This window comes from Haliotis cracherodii, unplaced genomic scaffold (genome assembly GCF_022045235.1).
Source record: "Haliotis cracherodii isolate W230 unplaced genomic scaffold, xgHalCrac1.p SCAF_34, whole genome shotgun sequence".
NCBI lineage: Eukaryota > Metazoa > Mollusca > Gastropoda > Lepetellida > Haliotidae > Haliotis > Haliotis cracherodii.
Window position 1 is genome coordinate 698,617 of NW_027266291.1, and position 20,599 is coordinate 719,215.

General features: G+C 42.9%; 1 protein-coding gene across 1 annotated transcript; it reads left to right on the forward strand.

Moving 5' to 3' along the window:
* Positions 1–575: 575 nt before the first annotated feature.
* LOC139477670 (uncharacterized) lies at positions 576–11,539 on the forward strand. The gene is made up of 3 exons (XM_071260047.1): positions 576–877; positions 991–2,083; positions 11,477–11,539. Exons 1-3 carry the CDS (start codon positions 576–578, stop codon positions 11,537–11,539), a joined length of 1,458 nt encoding a protein of 485 aa, XP_071116148.1.
* The last annotated feature ends 9,060 nt before the right edge of the window (positions 11,540–20,599 follow it).

Consider the following 20,599-nt stretch of genomic DNA (forward strand, 5'->3'; position numbering starts at 1 on the left):
TCTACACGTTCCACCTACCCCCATCTACAGTCTACACGTTTGACCTACCCCCGTCTACGGTCTACGCCTTCCACCTACCAACCTCAACACCTTACACGTTCCACCTACCCCAGCCTACAGTCTACACGTTTGACCTACCCCCGTCTACGGTCTACGCCTTCCACCTACCAACCTCAACACCCTACACGCCCCATCTTCCTCCCTCAACACCCTACACGTTCCACCTACCCCCGTCTACGGTCTACGCCTTCCACCTACCAACCTCAACACCTTACATGTTCCACCTACCCCAGCCTACAGCCTAGACATTCCACCTTCCTCCCTCAACACCCTACTCGTTCCACCTTCCTCCCTCAACACCCTACACGTTCCACCTACCTCCATCCACAATCTACACGTTCCACCTACCTCAATCTACAGTCTACACGTTCCACCTACCTCCATCAACACTCTACACGTTCCACCTACCTCCCTTAACACCCTACACGTTCCACCTACCTCCCTCAACACCCTACACGTTTCACTTACCTCCCGCAACACCCAACACCTTCCACCTACCCACCTCAATACCTAACATGTTGCACCTACCCCCATCTACAGTCTACACGTTCCACCTACCCCTTTCTACAGTCTACACGTTCCACCTACCTCCCTCAACACCCTACGCGTTCCACCTACCCCCCTCAACACCTAACATGTTCCACCTACCTCCCTCAACACCCAACACGTTCCACCTACCTCCCTCAACACCTAACACGTTCCACCTACCTCCCTCAACACCCTACACCTTCCACCTACCCACCTCAACACCTAACACGTTCCACCTACCTCCCTCAACACCCAACACGTTCCACCTACCTCCCTCAACACCTAACACGTTCCACCTTCCTCCCTCAACACCCTACACGTTCCACCTTCCTCCATCTAGAGTCTACACGTTCCACCTACCAAGCTCAACACCTTGCACGTTCCACCTACCCCTATCTACAGTCTACACGTTCCACCTACCTCCCTCAACACCCTACACGCCCCATCTTCCTCCCTCAACACCCTACACGTTCCACCTACCCCCGTCTACGGTCTACACCTTCCATCTACCAACCTCAACACCCTACACGTTTCACCTACCCCCATCTATAGTCTACACGTTCCACCTACCTCCCTCAACACCTTACACGTTCCACCTACCCCAGCCTACAGTCTAGACATTCCACCTTCCTCCCTCAGCACTCTACACGTTCCACCTACGTCCCTCAACACCCTACACGTTCAACCTTCCTCCCTCAAACACCCTACACGTTCCACCTACCCCCATCTAGAGTCTACACGTTCCACCTACCCCCATCTACGGTCTACACGTTCCACCTACCCCCATCTAGAGTCTACACGTTCCACCTACCCCCATCTAGAGTCTACACGTTCCACCTACCCCCATCTAGAGTCTACACGTTCCACCTACCCCCATCTACGGTCTACACGTTCCACCTACCAACTCAACACCTTGCACGTTCCACCTACCCCAGCCTACAGTCTAGACATTCCACCTACCTCCCTCAACACTCTACACGTTCCACCTTCCTCCCTCAACACCCTACACGTTTCACCTACCCCAGCCTACAGTCTAGACATTCCACCTACCTCCCTCAACACTCTACACGTTCCACCTTCCTCCCTCAACACCCTACACGTTCCACCTACCCCAGCCTACAGTCTAGACATTCCACCTTCCTCCCTCAGCACTCTACACGTTCCACCTTCCTCCCTCAACACCCTACACGTTCCACCTACCCCAACCTACAGTCTAGACATTCCACCTACCTCCCTCAACACCCTACACGTTCCACCTACCCCCCTCAACACCCTACACGTTCCACGTACCTCCCTCAACACCCTACACGTTCCACGTACCTCCCTCAACACCCTACACGTTCCACGTACCTCCCTCAACACCCTACACGTTCCACCTACCCCCATCTACAGTCTACACGTTCCACCTTCCCCCCTCAACACCCTACACGTTCCACCTACCTCCCCGTATACCCTACACCTTCCACCTACCAACCTCAACACCTACACGTTCCACGTACCCCCCCCCCTCACTACAGTCTTCACCTTTCACCTCCCTGAACAAACTATGTGTATGTTTGACTCCAATTTGTTTTGCCTTGCATGTCGTAATTGTCGTGATCTCGGGCATTAACCCCACGCTAATATTGGTTTAAACCTAGGATTTATTTCTAAGCCGTTTTGACCCGTCAAAGGATTTTCTCATGTGATGTCAATTATTTGCGCTTCGGGCTCCCCACAGTTGAACATAAATGTTATTATATAAGCATATGCTGATAAGGTGACAGTTTTCACATCATTACCTGTCTGCTTACGAATACTGACATAGATCATGTCTCATTTATCAAACGCTCCGTTCTAATCATTCTAACCATATAATATGTACTCGTCACCTTGTCTCTATGACATCTTAAGTTAACAGCTGATTTCAATTAGAATTTACAGCTTTATCTTATGTTATGGAAACGCTATAGTTGTGACAGTCTACAACACGTCAGTAAGTCATTCCAGACACTGTCTACTTTCACGTTTTCGCTATAGTTGTGACAGTCTCCAACACAGCAAGCAGTACGTCATTCCAGATACTGTCTACATTCACCTTTCCGCTTTAGTTGTGACAGTCTCCAACACGTCAGTACGTCATTCCAGACACTGTCTACTTTCACGTGTTCGATAAAGTTTTGACAGTCGACAACACAGCAGTACGTCATTCCAGACACTGTCTACTTTCACGTTTCCGCTATAGTTGTGACAGTCTCCAACACAGCAGTACGTCATTCCAGATACTGTCTACATTCACCTTTCCGCTTTAGTTGTGACAGTCTCCAACACGTCAGTACGTCATTCCAGACACTGTCTACTTTAACGTGTTCGATAAAGTTTTGACAGTCGACAACACAGCAGTACGTCATTCCAGACACTGTCTACTTTCACGTTTCCGCTATAGTTGTGACAGTCTCCAACACGTCAGTACGTCATTCCAGACACTGTCTACTTTCACGTTTCCGCTATATTTGTGACAGTGTCCAACACGTCAGTACGTCATTTCAGACACTGTCTACATTCACCTTTCCGCTTTAGTTGTGACAGTCTCCAAAACGTCAGTACGTCATTCCAGACACTGTCACTTTCACGTTTCCGCTATATTTGTGACAGTCTCCAACACGTCAGTACGTCATTTCAGACACTGTCTACATTCACCTTTCCGCTTTAGTTGTGACAGTCTCCAACACGTCAGTACGTCATTCCAGACACTGTCTACTTTCACGTGTTCGATAAAGTTTTGACAGTCGACAACACAGCAGTACGTCATTCCAGACACTGTCTACTTTCACGTTTCCGCTATAGTTGTGACAGTCTCCAACACAGCAGTACGTCATTCCAGTCACTGTGTCTACATTCACGTTTCCGCTATAGTTGTGACAGTCTCCAACACGTCAGTACGTCATTCCAGACACTGTCACTTTCACGTTTCCGCTATAGTTGTGACAGTCTGCAACACGTCAGTACGTCATTTCAGACACTGTCTACTTTCACGTTTCCGCTATTGTTGTGTCAGTCTCCAACACGTCAGTACGTCATTCCAGACACTGTCTACTTTCACGTTTCCGCTATTGTTGTGACAGTCTCCAACACGTCAGTACGTCATTCCAGACACTGTGTACTTTCACCTTTCTGCTATTGTTGTGTCAGTCTCCAACACGTCAGTACGTCATCTCTATCACTGTGTCTACATTCACCTTTCTGCTATAGTTGTGACAGTCTGCAACACGTCAGCACGTCATCTCTATCACTGTGTCTACATTCACCTTTCCGCTATATTTGTGACAGTCTACAACACGACAGAACGTCATCTCTATCACTGTACCTACATTCACCTTTCCGCTATAGTTGTGACAGTCTACAACACGGCAGAACGTCATCTCTATCACTGTGTCTACATTCACCTTTCCGCTATAGTTGTGACAGTCTACAACACGACAGAACGTCATCGCTATCACTGTGTCTACATTCACCTTTCCGCTATAGTTGTGTCAGTCTACAACACGGCAGTGCGTCATTCCAGACACTGTGTCTACATTCACCTTTCCGCTATAGTTGTGACAGTCTACAACACGACAGTAAGTCATCTCTATCACTGTGTCTACATTTACCTTTCCACTATGGTTGTGACAGTCTACAACACGGCAGTACGACATTACAGATACTGTGCCTACATTCACCTTTCCGCCATAGTTGTGACAGTCTACAACACGGCAGTATGTGAGTGGTGGGTGCTATCGGGACGGACAGGCTTTTCAGGAACACCTTGTGTCATCGCTGATTTTCAGATGTAAATGTATATTTCCCCTCTATTTTGCCTCACGTCCAATGAAATCGACATGTTCTCACGTTCACAAAGTTCAAATATCAGAAATCTGTGCACTGATATGTTTTACCCTTGAGGTAATAATAGACGATATGATTATTATCGCTACGACCTGAAGGTGTTGATATTCGTTTCTGTCATGAATAGAAACATGTGATACTGAAGCCTCAAATAAACACACATTAAAGCACAGAAAGAAGTTGGTGTATAAAAGTGTCTCATCACCAATCTGATTTGCGTTGCCTTTTTAATTATATTCGTGATATCTCTTTTTTATTGTTCTTTGTGGAATTCTTTCCACACGGATCTTTGACCGTGTGTGTTTCCATATGTCCTGCGAACTATATATCCTATCATTAAAAAAACATGAGGATGTCAGTTAGGTATATATCTCGACAGACAGGGGGACGGCTTCTTTGCACATACCGTCATACTTTGCTCACACAGAGGGACAACATTCTAACACGGAATAGCATGTGGTTGCCTGCTGGAACAAGCATTAAGTCTATAACGATGTTGTAGGTCTTCATTTTGACAGTGAGTGCCGACATCGATGAGGTATCTCTATAACGCTGGCTTGTTTCAGAACTGACCCCTAGGCAATCCATAACAGACAGCCTTGTTGTGAAATTGTTCCTGTCACACTTCTTCACATGCTAACCTGCTGTTATTGATGCTTCCCTTCGGAGGCAGCTGCTTAATATCTGCCATCCGCTGCGTGGCCAAATCTGTTTTCCTCACATGTTTTCAGGATGTGTGTCTATTCCTGCCTAAACGCCAAGTCTCCAGTGCATGCAGTTATAATAACTAGATGACCTACATTGATTGTTATATAAATAAACTGACGCCCAGAAGAAACTTTACCAGAGTTTGAAATCACTCTTGCTCAAAAACAACAAAAAATGCATGCATGAAGTAAAGTGTATTGAGAAGATCAATATATCAACATAATCAAGACTGAAAATGACAATCATACGGGGACCGAGAATGACGTCAGAGCCCCCTAAAGTTGGGTGTGGTACAAAACTCGAGCTTTCAGAATCGTGGACAATAGGCAGAGTACATAAACAATCGCTCACGTTCAATAAGAAGTCATTAGCAGCGTGTGTGATCATGACCACCAAATGCCTCAATATACGCAAAAACTCTTCGACGCACAGAAAAAGTCAGTCGTCTGATGAGAGGTCACGTGGGATTTGACGCCATTCTTCATGGAGTGCCAAGATCAGTTCTTGCCGGTTGGCTGGAGAGTGTGGTCGTTGTCGAAAACGACGATCCATCAAGTCCCAGAAGTGTCCTATGGGGGACATGTCGGGTAAGCGTGCAGGCCACGGCAGGACGTTGACGTTGTTGGCTGCGAGGAAGTTAGTGACAATTCTGGCTGTATGGGCTCTAGCGTTGTCGTGCTGATAAATGACACCACGTGGCTGCTGTTGGAGAAATGGTAGGACAACTGGACGAAGAATGTTTTCCATGTAACGCTGAGCTGTCAAGTTTCCGTCAACGACGACCAGCGGTGTCCTCTCCTGCACACAGATCCCTCCCCACACCATGACATTCCCTCCACCATGTGGTATGACCTCCTGTACGCAACACGCCGCCGTTTGTTCACCCCTTCTGCGGTAAACACGTTGTCTTCGATCAGCCCTAAACATACAGAATCGACTTTCGTCAGTGAAGACAACCCTCTGCCAGTCACGTCGTTGCCAACGTCGTACAGTCCGGGCCCATCTCAATCGCAGACGACGATATTGGTCTAAAAGCCCTGATTCCATGAGCCCTGATTCTCCTGGCCACTGTCTATCGACTAACCCTGTGAACTAAGGCATTTGTCGCCGATGACGTCACTGTTAGGAAGCGATTTCGGAGGTGCGAGGTACGCAAGTACCGGTCATCATGGGGCGTGGTCACCCTGGGTCTGCCTGTTCTTGGCCTGTCAGCGGCCCGCCCTGTCTGTCTGTAACGTTGCATCAAGTTGGTAACGGCGTGGGTGGCTCCCATCTGTACCGTACCCAAGGCTCGTTCACGTTGTTCGAGTGTGAGTCGTGGCATTTCTTTTGTGTGTTTTTATCACTGTGGATGTCTGACTTGCCGTTGCAATCGTTTTATACCCTTACCCGCACGTGCATTTGCATTTGTCCGTGGTGCACGTGTTTTTCACTTTTTCGCGTGTTATCTCGCAAACATGTAACAGACGATTAACATTTTCTGCATACACTATTGTTGTATTTAGGTTATGACTTCATCGAAAAAACATTTATACTTTGTCTGAAATTTATATTTTCAGTTGGCTAAGTTTCTTTTGGACGTCAGTTTATGTTTGGATGACCAGTGATCAGAAAATGACTAACTTCTCAGCCTGTAAAACTCTATAATCTGATATCGACACTCGCACAAGAAGTAATTAGTATAACGTGTCTAACTACAAATTCAAATGGTAGTAAAATAACCACTAACGCTACTGTTATTACAGTTTCTACAAAATATGTAATATACGTATATATTACAAGTACAAATGATACATATTACTACCCACTAGTACAACTACTTCTTACACAACAACTATCATAACCAATATCATTACTAGATCGGTACCCCAAGTATGTTTGAGCTGTAATCTCCACTCACCCCATCTATGTTTGAGCTGCAATCTCCACTCACCCCATGTATGTCTGAGCTGTAATCTCCACTCACCCCATCTATGTTTGAGCTGTAATCTCCACTCACCCCATCTATGTTTGAGCTGTTATCTCCACTCATGCCATGTATGTTTGAGCTGTAATCTCCACTCACACCATATATGTCTGAGCTATAATTTCCACTCACCCCCTGTATGTCTGGACTGTAATCTCCACTCACCCCATGTATGTTTGAGCTGTTATCTCCACTCATCACATGTATGTTTGAGCTGTAATCCCCACTCACCCGATGTATGTCTGGACTGTAAACTCCACTCACCCCATCTATTTTGAGCTGTAATCTCCACTCACCCCATGTATGTTTGAGCTGTTATCTCCACTCATCCCATGTATGTTTGAGCTGTAATCTCCACTCACACCATATATGTCTGAGCTATAATCTCCACTCACCCCATGTATGTTTGAGCTGTTATCTCCACTCATCCCATGTATGTCTGAGCTGTAGTCTCCACTCACCCCATGTAATTTTGCGCTATAATCTCGACTCATCACATGTATGTCTGCACTGTAATTTCCACTCACCCCATGTAATTTTTGCGCTGTAATCTCGACTCACCCCATGCATGTCTGCGCTGTAATTTCCACTCACCCCATGTAATTTTGCGCTGTAATCTCGACTCATCACATGTATGTTTGAGCTGTAATTTCCACTCACCCATGTAATTTTGCGACATAATCTCGACTCATCACATCTATGTTTGAGCTGCAATCTCCACTCACCCGATGCATGTCTGGACTGTAAACTCCACTCACCCCATCTATGTTTGAGCTGTAATCTCCACTCACCCCATGTATGTTTGAGCTGTAATCTCCACTCACACCATATATGTCTGAGCTATAATCTCCACTCACCCCATGTATGTTTGAGCTGTTATCTCCACTCATCCCATGTATGTCTGAGCTGTAATCTCCACTCACCCCATCTATGTTTGAGCTGTAATCTCCACTCCCCCCATGTATGTCTGAGCTGTAATCTCCACTCGCCCAATGTATGTTTGAGCTATAATATCCACTCACCCCATGTATGTTTGAGCTGTAATCTCCATTCACCCCATGTATGTTTGAGCTCTAATCTCCATTCACCCCGTGTATGTTTGAGCTGTTATCTCCACTCACCCCGTGTATGTTTGAGCTGTAATCTCCATTCACACCGCCTATGTCTGGACTGTAATCTCCACTCACTCATGTATGTTTGATCTGTCATTACCACTCCCCCCATGTATGTTTGAGCTGTAATCTTCACTCGCCCCATGTATGTCTGAGCTGTCATTACCACTCGCCCCATGTATGTCTGAGCTGTCATTACCACTCCCCCCATGTATGTCTGAGCTGTCATTACCACTCCCCCTATGTATGTCTGAGCTGTCATTACCACTCCCCCCATGTATGTCTGAGCTGTCATTACCACTCCCCCCATGTATGTCTGAGCTGTCATTACCACTCCCCCCATGTATGTCTGAACTGTCATTACCACTCGCCCCATGTATGTCTGAACTGTCATTACCACTCCCCCCATGTATGTCTGAACTGTCATTACCACTCCCCCCATGTATGTCTGAGCTGTCATTACCACTCCCCCCATGTATGTCTGAGCTGTAATCTTCACTCACCCCATGTATGTCTGAACTGTCATTACCACTCCCCCCATGTATGTCTGAACTGTCATTACCACTCCCCCCATGTATGTCTGAACTGTCATTACCACTCCCCCCATGTATGTCTGAACTGTCATTACCACTCCCCCCATGTATGTCTGAGCTGTCATTACCACTCCCCCCATGTATGTCTGAGCTGTAATCTTCACTCACCCCATGTATGTCTGAACTGTCATTACCACTCCCCCCATGTATGTCTGAACTGTCATTACCACTCCCCCCATGTATGTCTGAGCTGTCATTACCGCTCCCCCTATGTATGTCTGAGCTGTCATTACCACTCGCCCCATGTATGTCTGAGCTGTCATTACCACTCCCCCCATGTATGTCTGAGCTGTCATTACCACTCCCCCCATGTATGTCTGAGCTGTCATTACCACTCGCCCCATGTATGTCTGAACTGTCATTACCACTCCCCCCATGTATGTCTGAGCTGTCATTACCACTCCCCCCATGTATGTCTGAACTGTCATTACCGCTCCCCCCATGTATGTCTGAGCTGTCATCGCCGCTCACCCCATGTGTGTCTGAGCTGTAATATCCCCACTCGCCCCATGTATGTCTGCGCTGTAATCTCCACTCACCCCATGTATGTCTGAGCTGTCATTACCACTCCCCCCATGTATGTCTGAACTGTCATTACCGCTCCCCCCATGTATGTCTGAGCTGTCATCGCCGCTCACCCCATGTGTGTCTGAGCTGTAATATCCCCACTCGCCCCATGTATGTCTGAGCTGTCATTACCACTCCCTCCATGTATGTCTGAGCTGTCATCGCCGCTCCCCCCATGTATGTCTGAGCTGTCATCGCCGCTCACCCCATGTGTGTCTGAGCTGTAATATCCCCACTCGCCCCATGTATGTCTGCGCTGTAATCTCCACTCACCCCATGTATGTCTGAGCTGTCATTACCACTCCCCCCATGTATGTCTGAGCTGTCATTACCACTCCCCCCATGTATGTCTGAACTGTCATTACCACTCCCCCATGTATGTCTGAGCTATCATTACCACTCCCCCCATGTATGTCTGAACTGTCATTACCGCTCCCCCCATGTATGTCTGAGCTGTCATCGCCGCTCACCCCATGTGTGTCTGAGCTGTAATATCCCCACTCGCCCCATGTATGTCTGAGCTGTCATTACCACTCCCCCCATGTATGTCTGAACTGTCATTACCACTCCCCCCATGTATGTCTGAACTGTCATTACCACTCCCCCCATGTATGTCTGAGCTGTCATTACCACTCCCCCCATGTATGTCTGAGCTGTCATTACCACTCCCCCCATGTATGTCTGAGCTGTCATTACCACTCCCCCCATGTATGTCTGAGCTGTCATTACCACTCCCCCCATGTATGTCTGAACTGTCATTACCACTCCCCCCATGTATGTCTGAACTGTCATTACCACTCCCCCCATGTATGTCTGAGCTGTCATTACCACTCCCCCCATGTATGTCTGAACTGTCATTACCACTCCCCCCATGTATGTCTGAACTGTCATTACCGCTCCCCCCATGTATGTTTGAGCTATCATCACCACTCACCACATGTGTGTCTGAGCTGTCATCTCCACTCGCCCCATGTATGTCTGCGCTGTAATCTCCAGTCGCCCCTCGTATGTCTGATCTGTAATCGCAACTCACCCCATGTATGTCTGAGCTGCCATCACTACTTATCCCATCTATGTCTGATCTGGAGCTCTGCTCACCTCACGTATGCCTGGGCTGAAAACTCCGCTTATTGTTACCGCTTATCGTTGTGATGTCAGAGCAGGTATTCCGCTAATTGTGTACTTGTTGTTTATTTGTACATATTGTTTATATGTTGTTTATCGTGTATACTCGATGGTGTCCTTTATGCTCCCAAAGAATTCCTTTGAGACGCTACCACTACCACTGCTGCAACGTCTTCACCGACAGCTGTTGCTTTTAATACTACATATTATTATGGACATAATAAGGGATCACACAGAAATATTGAGGCTTAATATGTATTCCTGTTTTTAAATACTCATAAAAATTATATACCTCGTTAAAAGTATCGCTCCAGCAATATTTCTTTATAATCAGTAAAGACATGGATAAGAATCTGGCTAGCGAAACAAAAAGAAATGAAAAGTCTCACTTATTATCCAATATGATGGTAATTCTATTTACAATAGGGGAAATGAGCATTTGCACAGAAAAAAGCAACTTTATTCGCCAGCAACTACAAGGACTGTAATTGAAGATAAATGGAGGCAGTATAAGTATGGTCACTGCTAGGAATGAGGTGGACAGATCAACACAAACATGTCTCAGTAACGTACCCATGCCACAGTTCAATGATCAACAGTGTAAGTCAATATCTGGTGTAGCCACCCCGTACACGGATCACACCCTTCACTGATGGATGCGTGGCCATTCCTCAAGCAAAGCCTGGATCAATTCTCGGAGATTCTGTTCTGGAGGGTCGTTGGCTCTAACCCTACATTTTGTATATACCAACTGATCTGATAAATGCTCGATTGGATTCCGGGCTGGGCTTCGAGGCGACCATGGCAAAGTCTCAACAGCGTTGTTCTGGAGATGGCCAGTCACAGTTCGTGCTCGGTGGGGCCGGGACTTGTCGCCCATGAAGACAGGGCGTTTGGCAGTGCATGGTTATCAAAATGGACACAACAAAACCACTATGGTGTGTGTGCAGAGGAAGAGCACGCTGTGCGGGGACCGTCTCCTCACTGGCACTGGTCTCCCAGACACGCTCTGATCTCGGCAAGTCCCTCAACTTAGTAGAACTTTCATTCAAAATTAATCGCCGTAAAGACACATGAACTTTCAATCATCAAACATGAATTTGTCTAAAGAAACCCCTTACGTTTGGTAGTTAAGGTGGCCACCATTCTACAGGCAGATGATGTGTCAACACTAAGTGCACCTTTTGATTTAAACAGTATTTTATTTCCATTAATGTTCAGATTTTACATTAAATAGCATTACAAAATGGAAAAAGGATTAGCAAACAGGCCAAAAAGGCCTATATTAATGCTTCTCCTAATATTGTACATTATACATGTAGATTGTAATGAAGTCTATAGAGCAGACATTTATGAGTAACACAACATGAAATAAAATGGAAAGCAAGATACCAAATGCATTTTATATTCTGAAGTTGACACAAACCTTACGTAAGGCGGTTTGTTTCAATGATGTAATTGTGAACTGATTTTATAATGTATTCATTGTCTGAGGAAGATGAATCTTCATTGCCGTGGAGTATAGTATGTATGCTGAGCTGGTTAACAAAAAAGTATTTATTAATTCTAAACTTGGCATAGCGTGGACAAGATAGAAAAAAGTGGAAAGCATCTTCTCTATTTAGGCCACATGGACAGATGGGATTATCAATCAGAAATCTGTCAAATAAATGTGATTTTAAATCACAACAACCTAGCCTAAGTCTAAATAAAATCACCTGACATTGCCGCTGGCCATAACTAGCAAAAGATGTAAAATTTGCAGTAAGCTTAGTTTCTCCAGAAATTAATTGCTTAAACCGAGATAAGGAATCTACATTTCTAATATTAATATCAAGTGCATTCCAAGCTTGTATAACAGATGGCAAAAAAGATCGATTATACTGGGATAAGCGTCCTGCACTGGTCTGGAAGTCATTAGAAGTACGAAGGTTATGTCCAGTTATGCTGGATATATTAGGTGGGACCCATAAAAATAGATATTAAGGAGTTAGCCCATTGACCATTTTGTAAAATATACATAATTTATGGTAATGTCATCTGTCGGACAGTGAGCATAAACCCGTTTCCCTATAAAGTTTTTTTGTGACTGGTTCCTCGTACTGCTCCAGATATTGTTCGTAGAGCATCCAAGTGTAAATTTTCTAATAGTTTTACTTGTTCATTATTACAATTATCCCAAATATTATCAAAATAATCAAAAATAGGTAAAATAAAAGATTTGTACATGGTTTCGAGCGTTCTTCGGTTTAGACGGTATTTCAGGCTACGCAAACAATTAATTAATGGGCTCACTTTACGTACAATATATTCAATGTGTTTGTGCCATTTTCCATCTTCCTGGAATACAAGTCCTAGATGTTTATGATCACTTACTTCAGGTATAGGAATATCATTCATTCGCAGATGTAATTTAGGTCTAGGGTTAATTTTAGTAGAAAATAACATGGCTTCCGTTTTGGAAGGACTAAATTTAACCTGCCATTTACTTGCCCAGTTTGTTATACATTCTAAATCACTATTCAATATAGCGGCTGTGGATTCAGGATCTTCAATAATTAGAAATAAAGATGTATCATCAGCAAAAGGTTTAATATTACTCATTATCCCATGAGTCAGAATATAAATAAGGAATAACAGAGGTCCTAAAACTGAGCCCTGTGGCACTCCGGCTAGAACAGGTTTATAATTTGACATATAGCCATTAATTACTACAGACTGTTGTCTATTACAAAGATAACTTCCAAACCAGTCCAGAAGATTATCCCCTATCCCTGTTGACTTTAATTTAACTAATACGCCTTCATGCCAGACACGATCAAACGCCTTACTTATATCACAATATATGGCGCGAACTTCCTTTCCATCATCAAAGGCTTTGGAGATCACGTGATATAATTCAGTTAACTGATAAACAGTTGAATCTCCAGGTTTGAATCCCGATTGTGAAGTGGTTATGATATCATTATCCAAGTAAAAATTGTAGACATGCTTAAATACACATTTTTCAAATACCTTAGAAAGAGAAAATGAATTCACAATTACTCTTCAAAATTTGGTGGTGCGATACTTTTGATGAGGTGTTTATCAAACTGGTATCTGCTGTGTTTACTACAGGTCGAGTACTTGTACTCTTCCTTTGCGCGCGCACACACACACATATACACACACATACACATACGAGGGGCGTTCAATAAGTTTTTGCAACTTTAATATAAGACCAAGTCGCAGAATATCTTTTGCACTTTTATTTTTCAATAAAATCTCCATTCACCTCAATACATTTATTTATTCCATTTGTCCCTACACACACACACACACACACACACACACACACATATATATATATATATATATATATATATATATATATATATATATGCATATATATATACACACACACATACACATATACGCACACACACACGTATACACATACACGCATATACACACATACACAAACACGCACATACCGACACATTCACACACACGCACGCACACACACACACACACACACACACACACACACACACACACACACACACACACACACACACACACACACACACATATATATATATATATATATATATATATATATATATATACGCACGCGCGCTCCCTAATCTCTTGGGAAAATATTTCTTATAAGATGCGTCATCCACAGAAATTAGGGGATTCCCAGTCAGTTACAATTTTATTTTTTATTTTTTAAATAAAGTCCATTTGAATTGTACCATGTCGACACGGTAAACATCGGTATCGACGGCAATCGAGCTTTACCATGCTGCTTGTTGCTTCATCGTGATTCAATGGCTGACAATCACGTGAATGAGTATGTGTTACTACCATTATCACTCTGATATCAATTATATCTCATTATTATCAGTGACATGTGCAGTCAGTCAACCCAACATCTTCCATCTCCAACGACGTCCAAACACGGCCTACTTTAATAACACTCTAACATTTGTGGATATATTGTCCATTATTTTCCATTTATAAGTAAAAGTTATCATCAATCGGATAGATTGGAAAGTAATGTCGTGATATTGACGAATCGTGAAGAGTGGGTTTGCTGATGTGGATCATTGATCTTGTCGAGCTGCGCTGGCTCCTAATGTATAAAACATTTGGGTTTAAATAAAAAAAGAAGAAAGTTTCTTCCCCTATATTATCATTAAATACACATTTATCCATATTTTACGTTGTTTGAATGAGAACTTATAATCATGTTAATGATTACAATACTTAACTCTTACATATTGTAAATATATAATTGACCAATACAGATGTGTATGACGTTTCTATGTGGACTATTACTAATGTACACACATAGCTGACGCAGCTGGTGGGAGAGGGTGTGAGCCACTGGAAGCACAGCTTCGTGTGCATAGATGGAATCACTATACATATGGTACATCCATGTAAACAACATTCAATGGAAGTTTGAATAAAATAGATTACAGTCCAGATATACTCCAGATATACAATGAACACTTTTTACAACCAGATTGTGTACCACCATTAGCTTAACGCTGTGATCCGATGGTACCCGCTCCTTGTTGGGTGTCGGGTGTTGTATTGGCAAACAAACATCGCCAGCTGTGGTCGCTGTCCGGCAGTTTATGGTCCGGGAACGCCGCATTTCAATAGCAGATAGCCCAGGGATGCCAAACACAGAATCCAAGGGATTCCGTTAGCTATATATAGCTATAGAAATCTGAAATCTGAAATCTGTTGTTTTGTTATATATATAATAATATATATAGTCCATTCGCTCACACAATCATAAATAAATAAATAAATAAATAAATAAATAAATAAATAAATAAATAAATAAATAAATAAATAAATAAATTTAATATGAAATTCCCAATATTTAGTTTTGTTACAGTACCTTTTCGTTTCAATTTCAATAGTTGTTTTTTTTAAATGAATTATATCAGGAAACTTGTCATGAGTTTTACACTTCTGCATATGAAACTTGACATACAAGAGTATCAAGTCAAAAGTTTCATCAAATTGAAAAGTAGAACCCACAAACAAGACTAAATTGCATTCCAAGTTTGATTCATCTTCACGTAAGCAGCTTAGTTAATCCACATCGCCAAAACATTCAACTTCTCTATATTCCAAGAAAAGGTGAACAATAGATTCAGGATCTGCCTTATAGAATGTACAAAGATTCCTTTCGATAATTTTTTTTTTCAAACATGTGTTCACCGGTAAAATTATGTGTAGTAACCGGAACTGCATCCATCTTAATTAAAGTATTCGTCCAAGTCACCATAACTGACATTTCTTCTTCCTACTTTTCAAGAATCTCTAGTTTATTTTCATTGTGTTTCCTAAGAATATATTTTTCATATATGTAGCCTGATAAAAAGGATGAAAAGGTGATTCTCTGGCATCTGTCTCAGACTTGCCTAAATGTAATAAAATCCCATTCTTCATTCAGCAAACAGGAAATTTTATTTATTTCAATTCATAGAATACTTTACTGTACAAGATTTGCCATCGATAGTAACATTATTAATATTGTATAACAACGGTTCACTTAAAATTTCTTCGTAGTTGTTTGGTGTAACTTTGTTGGTGTATTTGCCAAATGCTTCAAAACAATCTTTCCAAAAGCAATTTGCAATATTTCCGGTTACCTTTAGTGGATAGTCATTTTAGAAAAATGTTAAATTTAATCAATTTGGAAGTACTTTAGTCAGCAGCTGATTCCATATATTTTCAGAAGTAACACTAAGCATTTTTTTTAAAATCCAGGTTACTTTCAATGCAGCCATATAAACCAAGATACATATTTTTTATCATTCCATGTCCTCCTTCAGCAAAAGCCTGCAGGCTGTGGCTCCTTCTATCAGGTTTCTTATCCCAGAGGAAGCCGCGACCAACAATTATCCATGGCCACATCTTACCATTTATGTTAAGACTAGATTTTATGTCTTTATTCAATATTGAAACCCATTTTAAGATGCTTTGCCTAAATCCAAAGAACTTTAGAGTATTAAATATTAATGACAAAGAGACAGAACCAAAGGCCTATCAAAATAGATTAGCAGTAACATTCCTGGGATCTGCTGATTTTTCTGTATAAAGTTAAATATCATATAACATACGTATGTTGTCACCAATATATCTACCTGCCATCAATCCAGTTTGATCTTCTATCAGTTCAGGAGGAACTTTCTTTAAAAAAACATTCTGCAATAATAGATGGTAACAGCTTATACGTTGAATTCAAAAGCAATGTACGGGGCCATTTTTAAAACAAAACTGTGTGGGTTTCTCCCTTTTTGGGTATACAAGTAATTTACCATTGTTTTTGTGTCACAAACAATTCATTAACCTTATAGTTATAATTTATGGATCGTAATAGGAAATCACCGAGGTCTAGCCGAAACATTAAAAGCATTTCATAGGACTGGATCCTGGCTGTTTGTTATTTTTGAATTTTGTAAGTACTATCAAAAGTTAATGTTTAGTGATAAGAACTTCCATACCTCCGTATGTGTAGCCCTGCCCCCCGGCTGGCTACGGCACTGCTTATGAGCGGTACTCCTTCGTTTGCCAGGTACCGGGAGCGCCACGTCCCGTGTCAATGAACCGTGTCTAATCCCTCACTTCTCCCGGGAGCGCCACCATGAGTTTTCCTCCTAAATATCAAATGTAGGCCGACACCGTCCGATAAGTGAGACACAAAAGTGTTTATTTTGGGTATTAAACATGAAAATAGACAATGTGTGCTGTACTTGGTCACATATGAAATCGGCTATCAATGCTTTATGTTATTTTTGTATGTTATGTTCTTCGGGCGGACATTGAATTTTTGACAGAGTATTAAAGCTTTATGTAAATGAAATGGTGTCAGCTTTCATCTACAATGCATATAAGAACATATATGCATATAAAAGCATTTTTAGGGAAGAGAACACATCGTCCGCAAAACAAATACAACATAATGACTAACAATGAGTTTTTTTACGTTACTTAAATCAAATCGCAGAAATGTATATCCATTTGCGCGATTAATGCTCAGCTAAAGGAAACATCAGCCAAAACAACGTACGCCAGAGAATATTGACTACATAGAGAACATCACTAAAGTTGCTCATGTGGTAATAGTGAGTGAGCGTGTGTTGCACTCAGCAATATATCGGCCATATCTCGGCAGCCTGCAAGTAATAGACTTTTCACCAGACGAACCAGTGATGTAATATTATGACCAAAGTCTCACGGTTTCCAGAAACAATGACACACAACATTCCAATTCATCAAGCCCGACAACACAATCCATTCTCTCTTACGGCACGTAATGGGTACACAAACAAGAATGGGGTACAAGGACGCGTATAGGTTACACAGATGGGTCAGACTGACACGAATAGGCTACACAGACGCGTATAGGTTACACAGACACGTATAGGTTACACAGACACGTATAGGTTACACAGACACGTATAGGTTACACAGATGGGTCAGACTGACACGTATAGGCTACACAGACGCGTATAGGTTACACAGACACGTATGGGTTACACAGACACGTATAGGTTACACAGACACGTATAGGTTACACAGACACGTATAGGTTACACAGATGGGTCAGACTGACACGAATAGGCTACACAGACACGTATAGGTTACACAGATGGGTCAGACTGACACGAATAGGCTACACAGACACGTATAGGTTACACAGATGGGTCAGACTGACACGTATAGGCTACACAGACACGTATAGGTTACACAGATGGGTCAGACTGACACGAATAGGCTACACAGACACGTATAGGTTACACAGATGGGTCAGACTGACACGAATAGGCTACACAGACACGTATAGGTTACACAGATGGGTCAGACTGACACGTATAGGCTACACAGACACGTATAGGTTACACAGATGGGTCAGACTGACACGTATAGGCTACACAGACACGTATAGGTTACACAGATGGGTCAGACTGACACGAATAGGCTACACAGACACGTATAGGTTACACAGATGGGTCAGACTGACACGAATAGGCTACACAGACACGTATAGGTTACACAGATGGGTCAGACTGACACGTATAGGCTACACAGACACGTATAGGTTACACAGATGGGTCAGACTGACACGAATAGGCTACACAGACACGTATAGGTTACACAGATGGGTCAGACTGACACGAATAGGCTACACAGACACGTATAGGTTACACAGATGGGTCAGACTGACACGAATAGGCTACACAGACACGTATAGGTTACACAGATGGGTCAGACTGACACGAATAGGCTACACAGACACGTATAGGTTACACAGACACGTATGGGTTAGGCAGACACGTATAGGTTACACAGACACGTATGGGTAAGACAGACACGTATGGGTTAGACAAACACATATAGGTTACACAGACAAGTAAAGCTTACACAGACAGAGTATGGGTTAGGCAGACAAGTATAGGTGACACATGTATGGGTTACACAGACAAGTATAGGTGACACATGTATGGCTGACACATGTATGGGTTACACTGACAAGTATGGGTTACACATGTATGGGTTACACTGACAAGTATGGGTTACACAGACAAGTATGGGTAACATATGTATGGGTTACACTGACAAGTATAGGTTACACAGACAAGTATAGGTGACACATGTATGGGTTACACAGACAAGTATGGGTTAGATAGACAAGTATGGGTGACACACGTATGGGTTACACTGACAAGTATGGGTGACACATGTATGGGTTACACTGACAAGTATGGGTGACACATGTATGGGTTACACTGACAAGTATGGGTGACACATGTATTGGTTACACTGACAAGTATGGGTGACACATGTATGGGTTACACTGACAAGTATGGGTGACACATGTATGGGTTACACAGACAAGTATAGGTGACACATGTATGGGTTACACAGACAAGTATAGGTGACACATGTATGGGTTACACAGACAAGTATGGGTGACACATGTATGGGTTACACAGACAAGTATGGGTGACACATGTATGGGTTACACAGACAAGTATAGGTGACACATGTATGGGTTACACAGACAAGTATGGGTTACACATGTATGGGTTACACAGACAAGTATGGGTGACACATGTATGGGTTACACTGACAAGTATGGGTGACACATGTATGGGTTACACTGACAAGTATGGGTGACACATGTATGGGTTACACTGACAAGTATAGGTTACACAGACAAGTATAGGTTAGATAGACAAGTACGGGTGACACATGTATGGGTTACACTGACAAGTATGGGTGACACATGTATGGGTTACACAGACAAGTATAGGTGACACATGTATGGGTTACACTGACAAGTATAGGTTACACAGACAAGTATAGGTTAGATAGACAAGTACGGGTGACACATGTATGGGTTACACTGACAAGTATGGGTGACACATGTATGGGTTACACTGACAAGTATGGGTGACACATGTATGGGTTACACTGACAAGTATGGGTGACACATGTATGGGTTACACTGACAAGTATAGGTGACACATGTATGGGTTACACAGACAAGTATGGGTGACACATGTATGGGTTACACAGACAAGTATGGGTGACACATGTATGGGTTACACAGACAAGTATAGGTGACACATGTATGGGTTACACTGACAAGTATGGGTGACACATGTATGGGTTACACTGACAAGTATGGGTGACACATGTATGGGTTACACAGACAAATATGGGTGACACATGTATGGGTTACACTGACAAGTATGGGTGACACATGTATGGGTTACACTGACAAGTATAGGTGACACATGTATGGTCGACACATGTATGGGTTACACAGACAAGTACGGGTGACACATGTATAGGTTACACAGACAAGTATGGGTTACACATGTATGGGTTACACTGACAAGTATGGGTGACACATGTATGGGTTACACAGACAAGTATGGGTGACACATGTATGGGTTACACAGACAAGTATGGGTTACACAGACAAGTATAGGTGACACATGTATGGGTTACACAGACAAGTATAGGTGACACATGTATGGGTGACACATGTA